The sequence below is a fragment of the Choristoneura fumiferana genome, chromosome 18 (genome assembly GCF_025370935.1).
Source record: "Choristoneura fumiferana chromosome 18, NRCan_CFum_1, whole genome shotgun sequence".
NCBI lineage: Eukaryota > Metazoa > Arthropoda > Insecta > Lepidoptera > Tortricidae > Choristoneura > Choristoneura fumiferana.
In genome coordinates this window covers 3,318,975-3,336,205 of record NC_133489.1, presented here as the reverse complement: position 1 = coordinate 3,336,205, position 17,231 = coordinate 3,318,975, and the positions used below count along the sequence as shown (strand labels likewise).

The window sequence follows — 17,231 nt, the reverse complement described above, 5'->3', positions numbered from 1 at the left end:
ATTTACTGTATTTGGTGCAAATGGGGAAAATCGTCTACTTGAATTGACCATTATGAATTTGGACCAAAATTTATACCATCCCAAGTGAAATTTTGTTAAAAAATCTAATAGAGTTGAAAAATATTTACAACCAAATTTATTTATGTTTCAAATTAATTTAAACCCATATTGAATATGTGTCCATTATAAACTAGGAGCAAAAATTAAGTATGCCAATAAATGAATGTTGCCTAAATCAAGTTGTAACTACCTTTTACTGGTAAAGTCTTAAGTTCGGGTTGCGTACTGGATGGAGAAAGATGAACAAAGTAGGTAGCTAACATTCTTTAATAACACACATTTATGTTATAAGAAAAGTTCAGAAGGGCGGCTAACCAGGCGGGAGTCGGGGCGCGTTGTAGGCGCGTGGCAAGTAAGGTGGTTGTGTACCGACTGGCGTCCGTTGGCCGCGGGCCCCGCGTGGTTAGCTAAAATGCTGATCACAAATATGTGCAGGGGTGTCGCCACATCACTCCCCCCCCTTTTTTGAGAAAATTAAAATGTATACATAATTAAAAAAAAAAACTTAGCCAAAAATAAAAACAATTGACAACTTGTGACCTCTTTCATGACTGACTACTCTTATATTGTTACGGTAATGCTGATTCAAATAAATCGACGCTGCGCTCATGTTTACGACGTTTGTAATATGATCGCTCTGTGCCGCGCTGACGCTGCTCCACTGCTATGCAACGTGACTGGGCTGGAATGCGGCGCTTGTAGGTCCCGCTTGACCATGCTCTGACGAGAAAGTCTTTCATGCCATACGCTTTGCGGCTGTAATGACTTCATGAGCGACCTCTGCGTGTAAATGGCATGACTCCCTGCGACGACACTCGACGGTGCAATGAAGATCCTCTAACCACACGCTTTGGCGGCTGTGATGGCTTCAAGATGGATTTCAAATGACACGATGTCCGGCGGCATATATAACATCCTTTAACCACACGCTTTGGCGGTTGTGATGGCTTCAAGATGGATGAGACGACGTTCGGCGAAAATATTTGCTGATGTAACGATATGTGTTTGTGTAAGATTGGTCCGGAACGGTGCTATCTTGCTTTTGCCGCTATCAGATAGCAGTTCGGTGGTCTGACTGCTCGACTGTTGAGGCTTTTACTTCTGAGGTCACTTTGTGGTTTCACTGAATTTAACCGCCTGGTTAGCTCACAAACGAATCTAGTTAGCACGTGTTCGAAAACGGGGTCACCACTGTAACTACCTTTTCTGGTAATGTCTATAGTTCGGGTTGCGTACTGGGATGGAAGAGATGAACAAAGTAGGTAGCTAACATTCTTTAATAACACACATTTATGTTATAAGAAAAGTTCAGAAGGCGGGCTAACCAGGCGGGAGTCGGGGCGCGTTGGTAGGCGCGTGGCAAGTAAGGTGGTTGTGTACCGACTGGCGTCCGTTGGCCGCGGGCCCCGCGTGGTTAGCTAAAATGCTGATCACACAATTGTGGCAGGGGTGTCGCCACATCACTCCCCCCCTTTTTGAGAAAAATAAAATGTATACATAATAAAAAAAAAACTTAGCCAAAAATAAAAACAATTGACAACTTGTGACCTCTTTTCATGACTGACTGTACTCTTATATTGTTACGGTAATGCTGATTCAAATAAATCGACGCTGCGCTCATGTTTACGACGTTTGTAATATGATCGCTCTGTGCCCGCGCTGACGCTGCTCCACTGCTATGCAACGTGACTGGGCTGGAATGCGGCGCTTGTAGGTCCCGCTTGATCATGCTCTGACGAGAAAGTCTTCATGCCATACGCCTTTGCGGCTGTAATGACTTCATGAGCGACCTCTGCGTGTAATGGCATGACTCCCTGCGACGACACTCGACGGTGCAATGAAGATCCTCTAACCACACGCTTTGGCGGCTGTGATGGCTTCAAGATGGATTTCAAATGACACGATGTCCGGCGGCCATATATAACATCCTTTAACCACACGCTTTGGCGGCTGTGATGGCTTCAAGATGGATGAGACGACGTTCGGCGAAAATATTTGCTGATGTAACGATATGTGTTTGTGTAAGATTGGTCCGGAACGGTGCTATCTTGCTTTTGCCGCTATCAGATAGCAGTTCGGTGGTCTGACTGCTCGACTGTTGAGGCTTTTACTTCTGAGGTCACTTTGTGGTTTCACTGAATTTAACCGCCTGGTTAGCTCACAAACGAATCTAGTTAGCACGTGTTCGAAAACGGGGTCACCACTGTAACTACCTTTTACTGGTAATGTCTTTAGTTCGGGTTGCGTACTGGGATGGAAGAGATGAACAAAGTAGGTAGCTAACATTCTTTAATAACACACATTTATGTTATAAGAAAAGTTCAGAAGGCGGGCTAACCAGGCGGAGTCGGGGCGCGTTGGTAGGCGCGTGGCAAGTAAGGTGGTGTGTACCGACTGGCGTCCGTTGCCGCGGGCCCCGCGTGGTTAGCTAAAATGCTGATCACACAATAGTGGCAGGGTGTCGCCACAAAGTCATAACTTAATATACTGAGTGACAAAAAATCTGGCCCTCAAATGTATGCAGTAATAGGTAATTTTTTATGGAGAGTGGGCCAAATTTTGTGCCGCTGAGTATATTATGTAGGCCCAAAACAAATGATTTGAGGTGGAATATTTTTACAATTTGTCACATTAATGGAATTGTGTGCTAATTAACCCTGATTAATTCTGCAATACAATGTCAACCCTTAGAAAAGAATTTTAACAGTTGACATTGTATTGCAAAATTACAGTGAGTTGACTTAGTTTTGCAAAACAGTGTCCTTCTAAGTGTAGGTAAAAGTGGTCATTTTTTCACAGGACCTTCAAAGGTTTGCCAAAAAGGCGCAAGAAGTACCTGCCCCGGTTCCATAATAGTTTTATGTGCTCTTGACTTCACCTACAATTTTACTTTTCCATTTTCCCATCAACAATATATCAACTAGCTCCTTCTTAGCAATCAGCTGTCGACGCTTTGTCAATGCAACTTTTTTTTTCCAGGCTGCAATAAAGGGTCTCCAAATGGGCGGCCTCCAGATTGTTTCGATCACAGACTCCACACCCGTCTCCTGGAACCCCCCACGACCCAGGAAGGCAAGACGGTTGTAGTATAACTCATTTAAATGTACCTTAGATTACTGTAGAATAAATTGTTGGAAATAAAAGTATTTATATAAATATAAGTGATTTATTTACAATCTTACATTTACACAGTTTTAGAGGTGTTACAAACGAAGTCTTTATACAAGGATGAATTTGTATTCATATACAGGAAACTAATTTTACGTCTGTCGTAAGTCGCACGCATTCGCTACAGACCCTATAAATACTACGAAGATATTTTTAAAAATTCGAACTTCGTATCTTGTCGTCCCACTGACACATATTATTTTATACGAGAGTGACAGGGACGGTACGATAGGAACTTAGAATTTCTTAATAGCTCTCCAGATTTCGGTAACGGCGCCATTTATTTTCATACACCGACTATTGTCGCAACAGCCGCATGTCAGTCGGTGAGCTTTTATAGCACAGCATGGTTACCTTCATGTAAATTTCGCATAGCATGCTCAAATAACATTGCAACTGTAGTTACAGTACCACAGCCAGTTGGCGCGTCGCGTCGAAGACAGAGACACGACAGCGACGTTAGAAACCGTATTTGGATTGAGTTTGCCGCTTCGACATCCTGTTGTTTGCCCATTGGTTCTGGAGTTCGGCTTCGTTCGCTTTGGCCTGAAAAAAAGAACAAGTTTCACAGTTCAGTTCATTAATTTTATACTAGAATTCTGTATAGATTTAGTTGTATTTTGCGGAACTCCTTGTTTAAAACAAATAATTATCCCGAACGTAATCGTTCTCGGTTGCGTCGTGGGTAAAAATATGGATTAGCCTTTAAATTAACTAGGTAATCTATAAGATGCGGCTAAAAGCAAAATGCGTCGCACGCGACTAGGCGTCCACTCGTTCCGTGCAAACTGCGTCAGCTAGCGTAGCCCCTAAATAGGTACTCTAACTTTTGGGTATCACTTATTGATAGAGGGCGTAAGGACTCGAGCCAATAGGGATACATTTTGTAGAGTTTGGGAAGTTAATGTCTTAAATTGGTGCTTACAAAAGTGACTAGTTTTTATAAATTCGCAGAAATCGACAAAACAGTGCGACCCCTGCATATTGTTAGATTTGGCTCAAATACAATATACCTAATACAATAATTACAATGACTCTTTAATGTACACCAATGATAGTACAGTCGAGTTCATAAATTTGTGAGCAAAAATTTGATCAAAAATATCTGAACACGCTTCTCTACGCCGCTAACAATAGTCATGTTCAGATATTTTTGATCAAATTTTTGCTCACAAGTTTATCAACTCGACTGTACGCGATACAGAAAACAGGTACAGTCACCAGCACCCAATATCTGACACAACAAGCGTGCATTAATATCTGACACGACTCTATTCTAGGGCCGAAAGGACGTGTCAGATATTTTTGCACGCTCCGCTGTGGCAGATATTAATGCTGGTGACTGTACAGAGAAAAAAAATAACAAAGACGTTTTAAAAAGACGGAGAAGTATAAGAAAAAATGTATGGCAGGTACCTGGTGTGCCAAGTAGGTGATCTGGTGCTTCCTCCGCTGCTGCGTGGTGGGCTCGTCGCCGCGCCGCTTGCTGCTCGACACGCGCTTGCTCGTGTCGTCCATCAGACCCTTGACGAGCCACTGCCGAGCTTCTGCTAGCACCTACAACACAATAACACACTTAGGGGCAGTGGCGGCGCAGGACCTAAACTTAGCGTGGCCCTGTGGTGGCACACCACACATTGAATGACGGATTTTTAAATGTGCAAAAAGCTGCGCTTGCGCCGCCTCTGCTTAGGGGCTGTTTCACATTTTATTTGACGGATAAATGTGATGCCGTCTCAGTCTATTCGAACAAAACAAACAGAGACTGCATCACATTTATCCGTCAAATAAATCAATGGATGGTGAAACAGAGGGTTAGTCATTTAGCGATCTGTACCCACTTACATTAGTTGCATTTGCAAATTTTTAATTCAATTAAATAAAAAATTAAAAGGGACCGAACCAACCAATATAAAATGTTTTATAAAACTAAGAAAGGAAACATTTTAACTCATCATCATCAAATCAAGTCAAATCAATCAGGAATGGTCCCACTAGTTTCGATTTTTTCGGAAGATTTTTAAAAACCACGCTAACACCAACACCACATAAGAACAAGGCTTTCGAAGCAGGTTTGAAGTTGTGCCTTGGTGGCGGGTTGTACAATAAATATGCAAAAAGTACCTCCTGCTGGTTGACGTCCACTATCTGTATGTCTTCCCGTTTACGTTTCCCGCGCGTACCGCAAAGTTTTAATATCTGAAGAAAAGAAAACACTAATTTCATCTCAACATTAAGTAAGGGGAAAATATTAAATTATACAAAGATATATTCCTTAGCGTTCAATAATTATTTATGATCCTTTCATTTTTATTCACATAATGAGAATGAGAATGCTTTATTTGCCAGAATACATAATATTAGTAGAATATATTGCAACCAGTGGCGTAGCTAGGTAACCCAAGGCCCTAGGGCAAAAAATAAACTAGGGCCCCAAATAAACTATTTAAAATCGTTTGTTCCGTATTTCGAATATTCCGAATGTGGGAGAAATTTTCACTAGTGCCATTTATAGTTTGTAATTCAGAGTCCGAGGGCCTCCTGAGCTCGGGGGCTCCGGGGCACTGCCCTGCCTACCCTTCCGGTAGCTACGCCACTGATTGCAACCTGCTGATAAAATCATTTATTTAAAAAAAGTCTCATCAGGACATAGCATCCATCCAAATACTTACAGCTTCTTCATCCAAAGCAACATCAGTATTTGACCCCTCTGCTGTAGGATAGCCATTGCTATAGTCAGAATGACCATATTGAGCACTCATCTCACCCATTGAGTAATCTTCTTCGACTTGACTCTCTGAATCTGCCTTGAAATATGATTGGATGTCCCTAGGCTGTTTTTGTGTACTTGTATCATTGACATTATGAATTACCTTTTTTGAACTAGTCTTTTGATCAATATCTAAAGGTATATCATCAGGTAATTCAACTGGTTTGTTTATGGAAAAGAAGTCATTCTCAACTTCTTCATTGTCACTGTCATCTGAGTAGTCTATGGCTAGAGAATCTGGTTTGTTTTTTTTAATAGACGGCAATGGCTGCTTTTGCTTTGCAGTTGTAGTGCTTGGTTTGGGTTTTTGAGTGAGGACATGTGGTATCAAGGATTTTGTTGTAGTTATGACTGCATTTTTGGGTTGAGGCAGCATACTCAGCAGACCAGATTTTTTCTGAAAGTTTAATGTTTTAAAATATTGTTGGTAAAGAGTGAGATGGAGATTCTATCTAAATTAAATATTAAATTGTAGGCTTATATCTGGAATTTAATGACTTATAGCGATAATAATTTAGTTTCATATTTACATGGTTTTATTTATTTCGTATTTCAGTGCTTTTAATAGCTTTCTGAGATTTTTACAAATAAATAAATATTAGTAGCCTGATTTGTTACTGGCACTTTTACAAGTATCAGAGCAAACAATCACAAAATATAAGTTTTTTTTCCAATTCTGTTACTAGCTAGCACAATGTGTTTCTAGGTTTTATAAAACATCTTATATAATTTGTTTGTTTAGTTTAAGTTATCACTGATTGGGTTCCCTGTGATGGGCAGCAGAGCAGAGGTAGAACTACGAGGCAATGGCAGGACGATTTGGATCATTTCCATGTGGAAGCAAAAAGGGGAGGCTTTGCCCAGCAGTGGGACACACTACAAACTAAGTAAAAAGAAAAACTGTTTAATGGTATTGATTGAGTTCTTTAAAAAAAACACTATTGATTTGAAGAAAAAAAAAGAGGTTTGACCTACCCCATTCATTTTCTTAGGTTTCATTGCAGGCACTGTGTCTTCCACATCTCTGAACTGAAAAAAAAAACCACTATAGTAATATATAATTGTGTATAAAGAATTTCAATTTCTATCCAAATCAAATTACTGGTATTCCATACAATATCGTCACTACTCTGAAAAAATCTCATATCTCAAATCAATACGTCAACAAAATTGGACCTTGACCTAATGGTCATAAAGTGCACTAAGAAAAATTATCCATTTTGAGATATGAGTTTTTTTTAAGTAGTGACGATATTTAAGGATGAAATGCTACTTCTGGCATTTTTAATTTATTATTGAAGAAATAGAAAGACAATATAGGTTTTAGCATGGTTTTGTGTTATGAAATTACGAATTACTTATATTTCAAAATATAAATAACCACCAAGATACAGAAGTGTTTAATCACATTACCACTTACATCACTTAGTGAAGGCACAGATATTTTAGCTTTAGGCTTTACAGCAGAAGCTCCAGTTTCTTTTTTATGAAGGAATTCATCATCTTCCTCCACAACGGATGGCTTTTTGTTTGTTGGCTGAGGTAAGAGGTTGAACAAGTTTTGATTTTCAGATATCTCATCATTTTGTACAACAGGTTTTAATACAGATGATTCTGGAACTAAAGAAGGTGTTAGAACAACTCCAGTTACAAATTGATTAACGATCTAAAGGAAGGAGACTAGTAAAACTGAAGAACATCTTACTCTCAACTTTCTTGTTCAAAACGACAGCACCTGTTGCAGGTTCGGTATCGTCGTCTTCGAATTCACTGGAATCACTATTATCGTAAGCGACTAAAGCCATCGCAAAGGTTTTATTATGTTTTAAGTCAGAATCGGAAATCTCAATCTACGATTTCGACGTGTTTGTTTCGATTTCGACCTCATAATGGCTGGCTCATAATTTGACAGCTTGACACTGACAGTACAGTGTACAATATTTAGCACAGATAAAAAATTATAATTATTTTAGTGATGTGCTCGTTCACTACGAACCGGAAGTTACCTGCGATACCAGTAGTTTTTAGCATGACTGAGACAGACTGATCAAAACTGAAAAAGGCAAGGTGTCAAACGAAATTGACAATTTAATAAAAAAACAAATCAACATTCGCGAAAAGTCCAAATTTTCATGAGAGCACAGTATTTGTTACTGGAAACGACAAAGTATATTCGTAATTTTCTAGTTCCACACGAACAAATTGGTAAGTTTTAAACGAACACTTACTGTGTGCTATGAAAAAATAATTTCACGTATCACGTTGCAAAAGGTTACCCTCAGCTTGTCCAACTATAAAATCTCGAACTTTTAAAACTTTGCTACCCCTAGACGACTTAAGTTCAAACCTACCATTTAAGTGTTCAAACCTAAATGTGTTTTAAGCCGCACCATGCCGAAGAAATTCGTCGGTGAAAACAGCAAGGCTGTGGCAGCTCGTCAGCGCAAGGAAGATGCGAAGATTGAGAAAGATAACAAACTAAAGAAGGTGATCGAAGACTCGGCGTGGGAGGATAATGACGACAAACTTAAGAAGAAGCAACAGAAGAAGGTGTGCCATTTACTTCCGAAATTAATTACTCCTTTACAATTTCTAGTGATTCATATTTTATGTCGCCCTTGTGTGATCGTCATATGCTGAATATTATATGTTGTAGCTGAAAGCAGACTACATTTCGCTCATAAAAATATTTTAAAGTGGTTATAAGACAAGTTGTGTTGCAGTCAATGATTACACTTATTCATTCCCTGCTTAGGGTTGCCAATTTTTCAGGAAAAAGAATCAAGAGTCAGTCAGTCATTAGAAACAGCCTGATGCAGAAAATACAGTGAAATCTGTATTATCCCAACAGAATCTGCACACTGTTCAACTCTTGCTTTATATCAGAAAATGTAGAGTGTCAAAATCACATTGATAGCATATTTTTATTTCTTTGGTTAGAAGTCAAGACAAACATGTTCTTGTTGGCATTTGTGTTTGCAATATAATTAAATTAAATAATTTTGGATAATAATAAAACAGCAAATATGTACATATTTTATATCTGCAAGAAAAATGGTTAAAATCACAAGAATCATCACAAAGAAAATCAGCATCTCACCCATTCTATAGATTTGTTAATTGTAATAAAATTATTTATCAACATAGGAAGATCAGGAGAAGAAACGTCTAGAGCAGCTGCAGAAGAAACAAGAAGCCAAAGCTCTTCTAGAGAAGGAGATGGAGTCATTGAAGGCCACACCAAAGGCAGCCCCCCCTCCCAAGATCACTCGAGCACAGATATCTAAGATCCAAGAGAAAAGTGCCAAGCAAGAACCTGCCAAACCTGTGGTAAATACTTGGTATAGTTGTGACGATTGCTTCATATGTGTAATTTAATACATATCCTAGCAAAGACAAGAGGTTTAACTTGTAATGTGATTTGTCAATCCTTACCTAGCCTAAGGTTACGTTATATCCTTTTTGAGTGTGGTTAGAGTAAGTCCAAGAGAGTAAGACTGAATGTACACACTGAAAATTCATTTACAGTCACAGTTATCTGCCATAGTGGAGCTGGAGCATGCAGAAATATCAGAGACATCCTACCAGTGCCCTAGACATAGTTTTATCAGATATTTATGCATATTTTGCTGTCTCAGATAATGGTGCTAGTGCCTGTACTGTATTTTTTTACTACTTTAATTAGATGGAGTACAAATTATCAGTGTTGAGTGGGTTTATGCTACACTCAGAGAGGCTAATTAATACTAATATTGTCAATTTTCCAAACAGTGTTAGTTTTTTACATTTTCTGTGGATAATGACTTTATTGCAAAAATTACTTTGAAAATAATTTGAACTATGATATTCACACATACAATGTATTTAAAATGTACCTATAATGTACTTCCAGCCTGCCCGAGTGGTTGTGGAGGAACCTCCCCTTGAGGAGAATCTCAACAGGATCCAGCTGGACGGAGAGGTGGCACAGTCCGTTGAAGAAGCTATATCTGTACTCAGGTAATAATTGAGAAATACATCTCTGTGGTGCACAACTAATGGGCATGGAAAGTAATTGTCATAGCTAGAATAGTGTCCATCAATATACAGCCCACCAATTATTAAACAGTTATTTATTGATCATACAAAATGGAGCAAGAAGTAGTAGAGCTGCAAAAGAAAGCCTGCTACTATGTATCATCTCATCTGTTAGACTTCAAATTCATGCTGTCAATTTCCACCTGTACCATCCACTGCTCAGATAAATATCCACTTTTCAACTAAATAAGTTATAAATAAATAAATAAATCTCATGGGACAATTGACACCAATTGACCTAGTCTCAAACTAAGCAAAGCTTGTACTATGGATACTAGGCAACGGATAAACATACTTATATAGATATATACATATTAAACACCCAAGACACGAGAACAAACATTTGTATTATTCATACAAATATCTGCCCCGGTCGGGAATCGAACCCGGGACCTCAAGCTTCATAGTCAGGTTCTCTAACCACTAGGCCATCCGGTCGTCGTTGTAAGTTTATTGACAAAATAGGAATAGTCCATGCTAGAATGTACTCTAATGTATAAAATATATGAAATGAAATAAATAATAAATGAATATGAATATGAAAGATATCAGCTTACAACTCTAGATTTAAACCCCTCTTTGTTCTTTCAGTGACAAGACAGAAACAGACAGGCATCCGGAGAAAAGGCTAAAGGCAGCTTTCACGGCTTTCGAAGAAGTCACCCTCCCGCGCCTGAAGGCAGAGAATCCCACGCTGCGGCTCTCGCAACTCAAACAGCTGCTCAGGAAGGAGTGGCTCAAGTCCCCGCAGAATCCACTCAATCAAAAAGTCAGCGCTTAGTTTTAGATGCACAAAGAAAATTGTTGACAAACTTAATTACTGAGAAGTGTCAATTTAAGGCGGTTATCACATTGCCACTGCATCCCACTGGTGTGCGGAGGCTACTCATTTTGACTGTAGAATCTTGATTCGTACGCAAAAACGAATGTTATACACACTTGACTCCGTATCTCCGTGAGGGGGTGTGGCATGCGCGACGGTACAATAAAATTTGACTACGAATGTCGTCGCTCCGCACACCGCAGCGGCGTGCGGCGGCAGTGTAATAACCGCCTTAGGGTCGCCACACCAGGGCCACAAAATGCGGCCACCGGCATATTTCCTGTAGTTTTCATACATTTTATATGGCCGCCACACGCTACGAAACGTCGCGTATAAAATGTATGAAAACTACAGGAGATATACACACGTTTTGTGGTTGTGGCCCTTGGCCCGTGTGCGGCGACTCTTTGGGTGGCTTCAGACACTATTTTCACCTTCTATCTTGAGTCTAGAGTTACTGATTTTTGTTTTGATGAATGTGTTAAGGCGGGCCCCCACTAAGCGAGCCCCCTCGCGAGCGAGGCAAGCGCATGAGACATGATTTTTACACGGGGCAAAATATTGCACCGAAAATGGCTGCCACGCGAGACGGCCCACTTTTATATATAACAGAACTATAACGCATTTGCAGTCATCCAGTATTCATCATTTATTGGAGATTTTAGCGAAGAGTCAATTTATCATAACTTAGTAAAAAATAAACCTGTGTTTAGCCCACATCTCAGTCATTCAGTCTGATGTTGTTTCAATGTTATTTATTTTAAAACCAAACTAATAACCTTATCCTATTTGTACAACGTGTTCTCAGCACTGTAAATAAAATATAATTATTTTAAAATCACTCTGGCTCGTTTTTATAGTGCAATGGTATCCCACTCCGCCCCCGTTCTGCTAACTTCACTTCAGTCTCTCCCAATTTTTGTTCCAACCCCTGCCACGACCGGTCCTGGAGGTTCCGTCCTATGTTTTCTAGAGCCCAGTTCTGTTTAACTTCCATTTCCATGCTCGTTCCATCCACTGATTCCACTTTAGTTTCTCTTATTTTTCCTGTGATTAAACTGACATCGGTCAGTTCTTTGACATGGTCTATATCGCAGTAATATTTTCTGCCAGGCAGCAGTTCTCCATAGTCTGTGACGTGGTTTGTGAAGTAGGGCTCCCTGTTGGAGTTGAGGGCTACTTCTAGCTCAAACGGGTACACGAGGGGTTTGTAGAAGTCACGATTGCTGTAGAGATCATTTTCTGGGCAGGCTACCATCACGTAAATATCAATCTGTAAATAAAAAAGAATATATTTTCCCATTATTTATTTACTTTAATCGTGGGTTCGACCCCTGGCTCGCAACTTTTAAAGATTTTCGGTATTTATGCGTGAAATTACATATGAAATTATCATGAGTTTTGCGGTGAAGGAATACATTGTGAGGAAACCTGTAGACTCCTGCAAAGAAACTCAATGATGCCTATGTGTAAAAACTCCAATGAGGGCTATCACGTATGAATTCGCCACTAGAGGCGCTAGTGTAGCGTGAGGTCTCCGAAATGTCAAATCTCATAGTTTTTGGGTGAGCTACGCGGTTTATTTATAATTAGAATAATTTTGTGAATATTTGCATATCTGAAATTAATTATGGCAAATATGCGTTCCGGGCAATGAATGTCTGTGTTTTGAGACAGTTTTGTCTTTTGGAAACCTTTGTCTTTCCTATTTTCGAACAAAAACGGGGACTATGCAAGACTGTGGCATGCTCGATATTTTATGGTACGGTTTTAAGGTGTATTAAATATGATTTTAATCTAAACTTTGTTTTCACGCCCGTAGTAACAGACTTTGAAAGCATACTTAAAAACCTCACGCAACAGGGCGCCATCTAGTGAGATAAAAAACGATAGCCCTCATTGATTTGACATGCTTGTGACCATAATGAAAGCAACTGTATCGAAATATCGAGAATTCACGGTGTACAGTCAAGTGTAAAAATATTAACTTATTCAAAGTTACAAAAATAAGTACCACAGTTTCTTATTCCAACGCAATAAGGCCGTAGTAACATATTTTTGAGTGGTTCGAATAGATACTTATTTTTGCACTCAACTGTACATACATCCCTACATTCAAAAGAAAATAATGTCTAGGTCTAGTGTAATTAATTACCATGAATAATTTTAAACTACATCCAACCTGCATACCAACTTACTTCTGGAAAATTAGCTAACTTGGCCACATTAGGTTTGCCCACAGACACAATATAGCTTTTCTTTCCATTGACTCTGCACAGCTGCTTCATCCTTGTGATGATGTCCTTGGTCTGGGCGCCAGCCAGTTGGCACACCAGGATTCCCACCACATCAGCGTCCTTGCATTTTTCTATGAGGAATCTCCGTCTCTTAAACCAAATGGTTTCGTCCATCCGCTCCACTGAACCTATTTCTGGGTCCAGCAGGTACCAGTCTTTAGCTGTAACAGATCAACAAATTTTTACAAGGTTTTGATTTTCATCAGTAAAGTTGATTTGTTTAATAAAGTTAAGTTTGTAAGTCTCCACCCTAGGCTTCCGATAACGCCAAAATACGTTAAAAATAAGACTAGTTAAGTTGTGCAATAAAATTCACTTGAGATGCGTATCGACTTTATTATTTATTAGCATTAATTTTCCTCGCGCGGCTAAGGCGCGAGCCAATGCTCGATGGATTGCCGCGCCAAGTCGATACGGAGCTCAAGTGAATTTTGCACAACTTACTCTTAATTTAAACGTATTCATTCTGGCGTTACAGACGACATATTGAATGAAGAATTAACTTTTAGGTAACTATTTTAAGTGGGTACGTACTCGTACATTCTACTAGCACAGGTGCAGAGCAGATAGTAGATAGTATTATCATGTATGATGTATTAAGTTTTATGTTCATAGTATTGTATTATAAAAAAAAATATTGGACATAAAAACACAAAGGCGAACTTATCCCTTAAAGATCCAGTTAACCTTTCAAAGTAAAAGGAGTAGGAGACCATACATAAAATTGCTTCTGTCTCATCTGAATAAGATTCTGGGCGAAGGGCGGGAGGAGGCGATCATACAATTCATACATCATAACATGAATTTGACGGCAAAATTTTAACTTTTTCAGAATTGTTTTTTCATCACTGAAACCACACCCAGTGTAATTTTGCGTCATTTTAAAAATAATTTATCTCAACCACTGGAAGAGCGGGCGGGGCGCAACATCATAGCCCAGTTCTAAAATAACTTTTAAAAAAAACTTATTGATCCTAGCTAGTCGTAGTTTCGTAGTTGATTATAAGAATAAAACAATTTATTGATTAAGCAATCAATTTAACTCATGAGATGGTGCCCAGTATTTATTTCCCATGAATTTGAGGACCCTTGGAATAAGGTAATAAAGCTTTGAAATACCAGTCTTCACCTGCGATAGATATAGTGTAATTAAACAGTGTTTGCCCCCGGGAGCCGAGGTACACACAGACGCAGTCCCGGAGCGCGTCCACGCCGCGCGGGCTCCGCTGGCGTCCCGCACGACGCGGCCCTGGAACCGCAGCTCGTCGGCGAGCGACACGCGCGCCACGTAGCTGCCGGGGTACCGCGAAAACCATTGATTGGATAGATTTCCTGAAATAAATTATGTTAAGTTATAAAAATAAAATAAAAATCATTTATATCAGATACGAGATCCATATCGTGTTAGTAACAGAAACAGTACCTAGTGATCATTTACAGACTAGATGTTAGTATACATTATGCAATCAGTTATGTTATAATGAGCAGCTCTAATGTATTGGTTTATGTCTTAGTCAGATGCCAAATGAAGTGATGGTGGCCCTATGGCCGCCATGTTTACCATAAAGTTTGCAATACGTGATTTGTTGTCAATATTTTTATGTACATATCAAAAACATTAATAAATAGGTATATAAGCAAATTATGATATTAATAGTATCCAAATGTTGTTAAAACCTGAAGGTTACCACTGTAATATGAACTTTTCTTCTACAAAACAGTTTCAACCAAATATCTGTTGGTGAAATTAACATTTACATTTAATTATTTATTTATGCCTTTGCATTTAATTTTAACTTTGCAATTATATATAAATAATTTACTTATGTACATTATTTAGAAAAGTTAAAACTTAATGATGCAAAAAGTTTTCATTTTATTGCTAGTAGTAGTAGTACATAGTAGATTTTTTGGAATCTAAATATGGCGTTCAGTTTACCTTAATACTTTGTTTTTATAGATTGATACGGATAACTAGATCATCATTGCAAATGGACAGTCATAGTAATAAATAAATATCATATTAATATCAAAGTTTAGTTACTTTAAGCAAAAAATAGAAGTTTGTGGCACTTATGGGGATGGTGACGAATGGAAGTGGATTTCACTTTTACAGAAATGTATGACTTGTTGTTTTATTTCCTGTTTCCTCAATAACCTGTGCTTTAGAGCAGAGAAAAGAGGTAAAAATATGGCAGTTGAACCTGTACTTCCCATGCCATGAAAGCTCATGCAGCATAGAAATGAAAAAAAAAAACTTACTTATAACATGTTCAAATTCTGCATCATAAAACAGGCAAAGCCTGACACTCTCGTCTGGGAAGTGTTCCTGCAAGATCTTCAATGCAGCGTCTATGTCCAGATCTTTCTTCGGTAGCACTGTGAATACCGGTATGTTCCATGTCGAGAAGCAGCTGTGGCCGTAGTGAATGACAGCATCACCTTTGACATGCATTGACGCTACTGTGTCTACGCAACAACTGTAAAACAAGTAAGGTGGATGCAGTCAGTATGTAAAACAAATAAAAAATATATCATGGGACACAACACCTATGGGGAATGGATGAAAATTTCAGAAACGCTTGAGACTTTTTTTGTCCATAGGAATAACCTTTCTAATTAACAGAAAAAAATATCAGATTTTTAAGTAGCATCAATTAATTTAAAAAAATTAAAGAGCTTTCTTTACCGCCAAATTACGATAGTCCGGTTGGTTACGGGTTGTTCCATAGTCCAGAATAAAAACATTAAAACATAATTTATGTGTCTTTGACTCGATCTTTTTGACAGGTGACTCTTTACCTGCCCGGATAATACCGACATGGAAATACCGAACCTGTTTTTCATGTACACACCCATAGAAGCTCATGTCAGATTCTATAAGCATGTACATGAAAAACAGGGTCAGTATTTCCATGTCGGTATTATTTGGCCTGGTAAAGAGTGTCACCTGTCAAACCAACGAGTATTATTTATTTTTTGCGTTTTGTTCTCTACTGAATAAGATAGAGAGAAGGTAGGAGTAGATGAAATGTTACGTCCTTATAAATAAGGTATCCTTTGACTTTAGTTACAAATGCCAAGCTTTGGGGGCATTTTTTCAAAGGCTACTCTGCTTCATGTGTAAAGTAATAAAATCATAACATAATTACCTGGCATAAGAGGTATCACCAAGAATGTAAAGATCAACATCAACTCTGTTTTTTATTTCCTCATAAATCTTGACACTGACTCCCAATAACTCATCGGGGAACTGTAGGCACACCTATAATAAAAAAACCGAACAAGTGTAAGTTAAATTCGTGTTTTTTTTTTTTTTTATACGACTGGATGGCAAACGAGCAAGAGAGAGAGAGTGGAGAGAGTTCCATTCTGGTCTAGACGTTACTTAGAAACAAGGATGTAGATTAGAAAAAAACACTGGCAGGATCAGATCAGTTTCCTATCCGTACTACTAAAATACAGGTCCGCCTAAAGCAAAGAGGCCCATATATAACACTAACACTCTAACCTAACCAATGTAGTCGGGAACCCCTTTGCTATAGTCCAACCGAAACTAAACTACAATTTTATTGCCAAATCACGGAATGTTTTCATTACCCTTTCAAAGCTGTTCTCCTGAATCCATTTACACGTTGGAATGATGTCAAAGCGCGACACTAAATCGTCGAGCGGCAATTCGTTATTTGTGACCTCAATTTCACGTTTAATGCAGATTTCTGCGTCAGTTGTAAAGTTGGCCATTATTTTATTTATCAAAACAATAACCAATTCTACACATAACCTCAAAACCTATTCAACTAATAGACAAGGCATAGATGACGTATTAATTTTTTAGTAAATGATAGTGATGTAAATCGATATTGTGCGTTAATGGGCGTTTTTATAGCTCGAAGACACCTGTGAATCAGCAAATCAAAATCAAGGACCAGTTATAATAATATTTTACCCGACCGACCAACTGCCCGAAGGAGGGTAGTTATTCGAGCGTAATTTTAATTAATTATGTAAATACATAAGAAATGACATCTCTGTA

The 17,231-nt window shown here is 38.7% G+C and overlaps 4 protein-coding genes across 4 annotated transcripts in view; 2 read left to right on the top strand and 2 right to left on the bottom strand.

The window, feature by feature from the left end:
- Positions 1 to 17,231, top strand: part of LOC141438248 (NBAS subunit of NRZ tethering complex-like) — a gene marked incomplete in the record, with an annotated part of 82,235 nt that overhangs the window by 47,621 nt on the left and 17,383 nt on the right.
- Positions 3,469 to 7,898, bottom strand: LOC141438222 (proline-rich protein PRCC-like). The gene is made up of 7 exons (XM_074102014.1): positions 7,704 to 7,898; positions 7,419 to 7,618; positions 6,974 to 7,027; positions 5,901 to 6,395; positions 5,353 to 5,427; positions 4,645 to 4,785; positions 3,469 to 3,774 (listed from the first exon to the last, which is right to left on the bottom strand). The coding sequence occupies exons 1-7, from the start codon at positions 7,801 to 7,803 to the stop codon at positions 3,688 to 3,690; spliced, it is 1,152 nt and encodes a 383-aa protein (XP_073958115.1). The 5' UTR covers positions 7,804 to 7,898; the 3' UTR covers positions 3,469 to 3,687.
- On the top strand, positions 8,061 to 11,739 carry LOC141438229 (coiled-coil domain-containing protein 124). The gene is made up of 5 exons (XM_074102018.1): positions 8,061 to 8,203; positions 8,383 to 8,548; positions 9,146 to 9,328; positions 9,891 to 9,997; positions 10,667 to 11,739. Exons 2-5 carry the CDS (start codon positions 8,390 to 8,392, stop codon positions 10,854 to 10,856), a joined length of 639 nt encoding a protein of 212 aa, XP_073958119.1. The 5' UTR covers positions 8,061 to 8,203; positions 8,383 to 8,389; the 3' UTR covers positions 10,857 to 11,739.
- Positions 11,639 to 17,014, bottom strand: Dph2 (Diphthamide biosynthesis 2). Its single transcript, XM_074102011.1, is given in 7 exon segments — positions 11,639 to 12,171; positions 13,097 to 13,356; positions 14,325 to 14,411; positions 14,414 to 14,527; positions 15,458 to 15,675; positions 16,348 to 16,460; positions 16,796 to 17,014. Coding segments are annotated over 7 exon segments (1,371 nt in total). The 5' UTR covers positions 16,940 to 17,014; the 3' UTR covers positions 11,639 to 11,736.

What these genes read in the sequence shown, in the direction of transcription:
- LOC141438222 (XM_074102014.1), bottom strand. Translation starts at nt 7,803, where the DNA reads ATGGCTTTAGTCGCTTACGATAATAGTGATTCCAGTGAATTCGAAGAC. An exon ending in CTGTGCCTTCACTAAGTGAT is followed by an intron (nt 7,028 to 7,418) that starts GTAAGTGGTAAT and finishes TTTTTTTTTCAG; the next exon opens with TTCAGAGATGTGGAAGACAC. An exon ending in TTGCTTTGGATGAAGAAGCT is followed by an intron (nt 5,428 to 5,900) that starts GTAAGTATTTGG and finishes TCTTTTCTTCAG; the next exon opens with ATATTAAAACTTTGCGGTAC.
- LOC141438229 (XM_074102018.1), top strand. Translation starts at nt 8,390, where the DNA reads ATGCCGAAGAAATTCGTCGGTGAAAACAGCAAGGCTGTGGCAGCTCGT. An exon ending in AGAAGAAGCAACAGAAGAAG is followed by an intron (nt 8,549 to 9,145) that starts GTGTGCCATTTA and finishes TTATCAACATAG; the next exon opens with GAAGATCAGGAGAAGAAACG. An exon ending in AAGAACCTGCCAAACCTGTG is followed by an intron (nt 9,329 to 9,890) that starts GTAAATACTTGG and finishes ATGTACTTCCAG; the next exon opens with CCTGCCCGAGTGGTTGTGGA.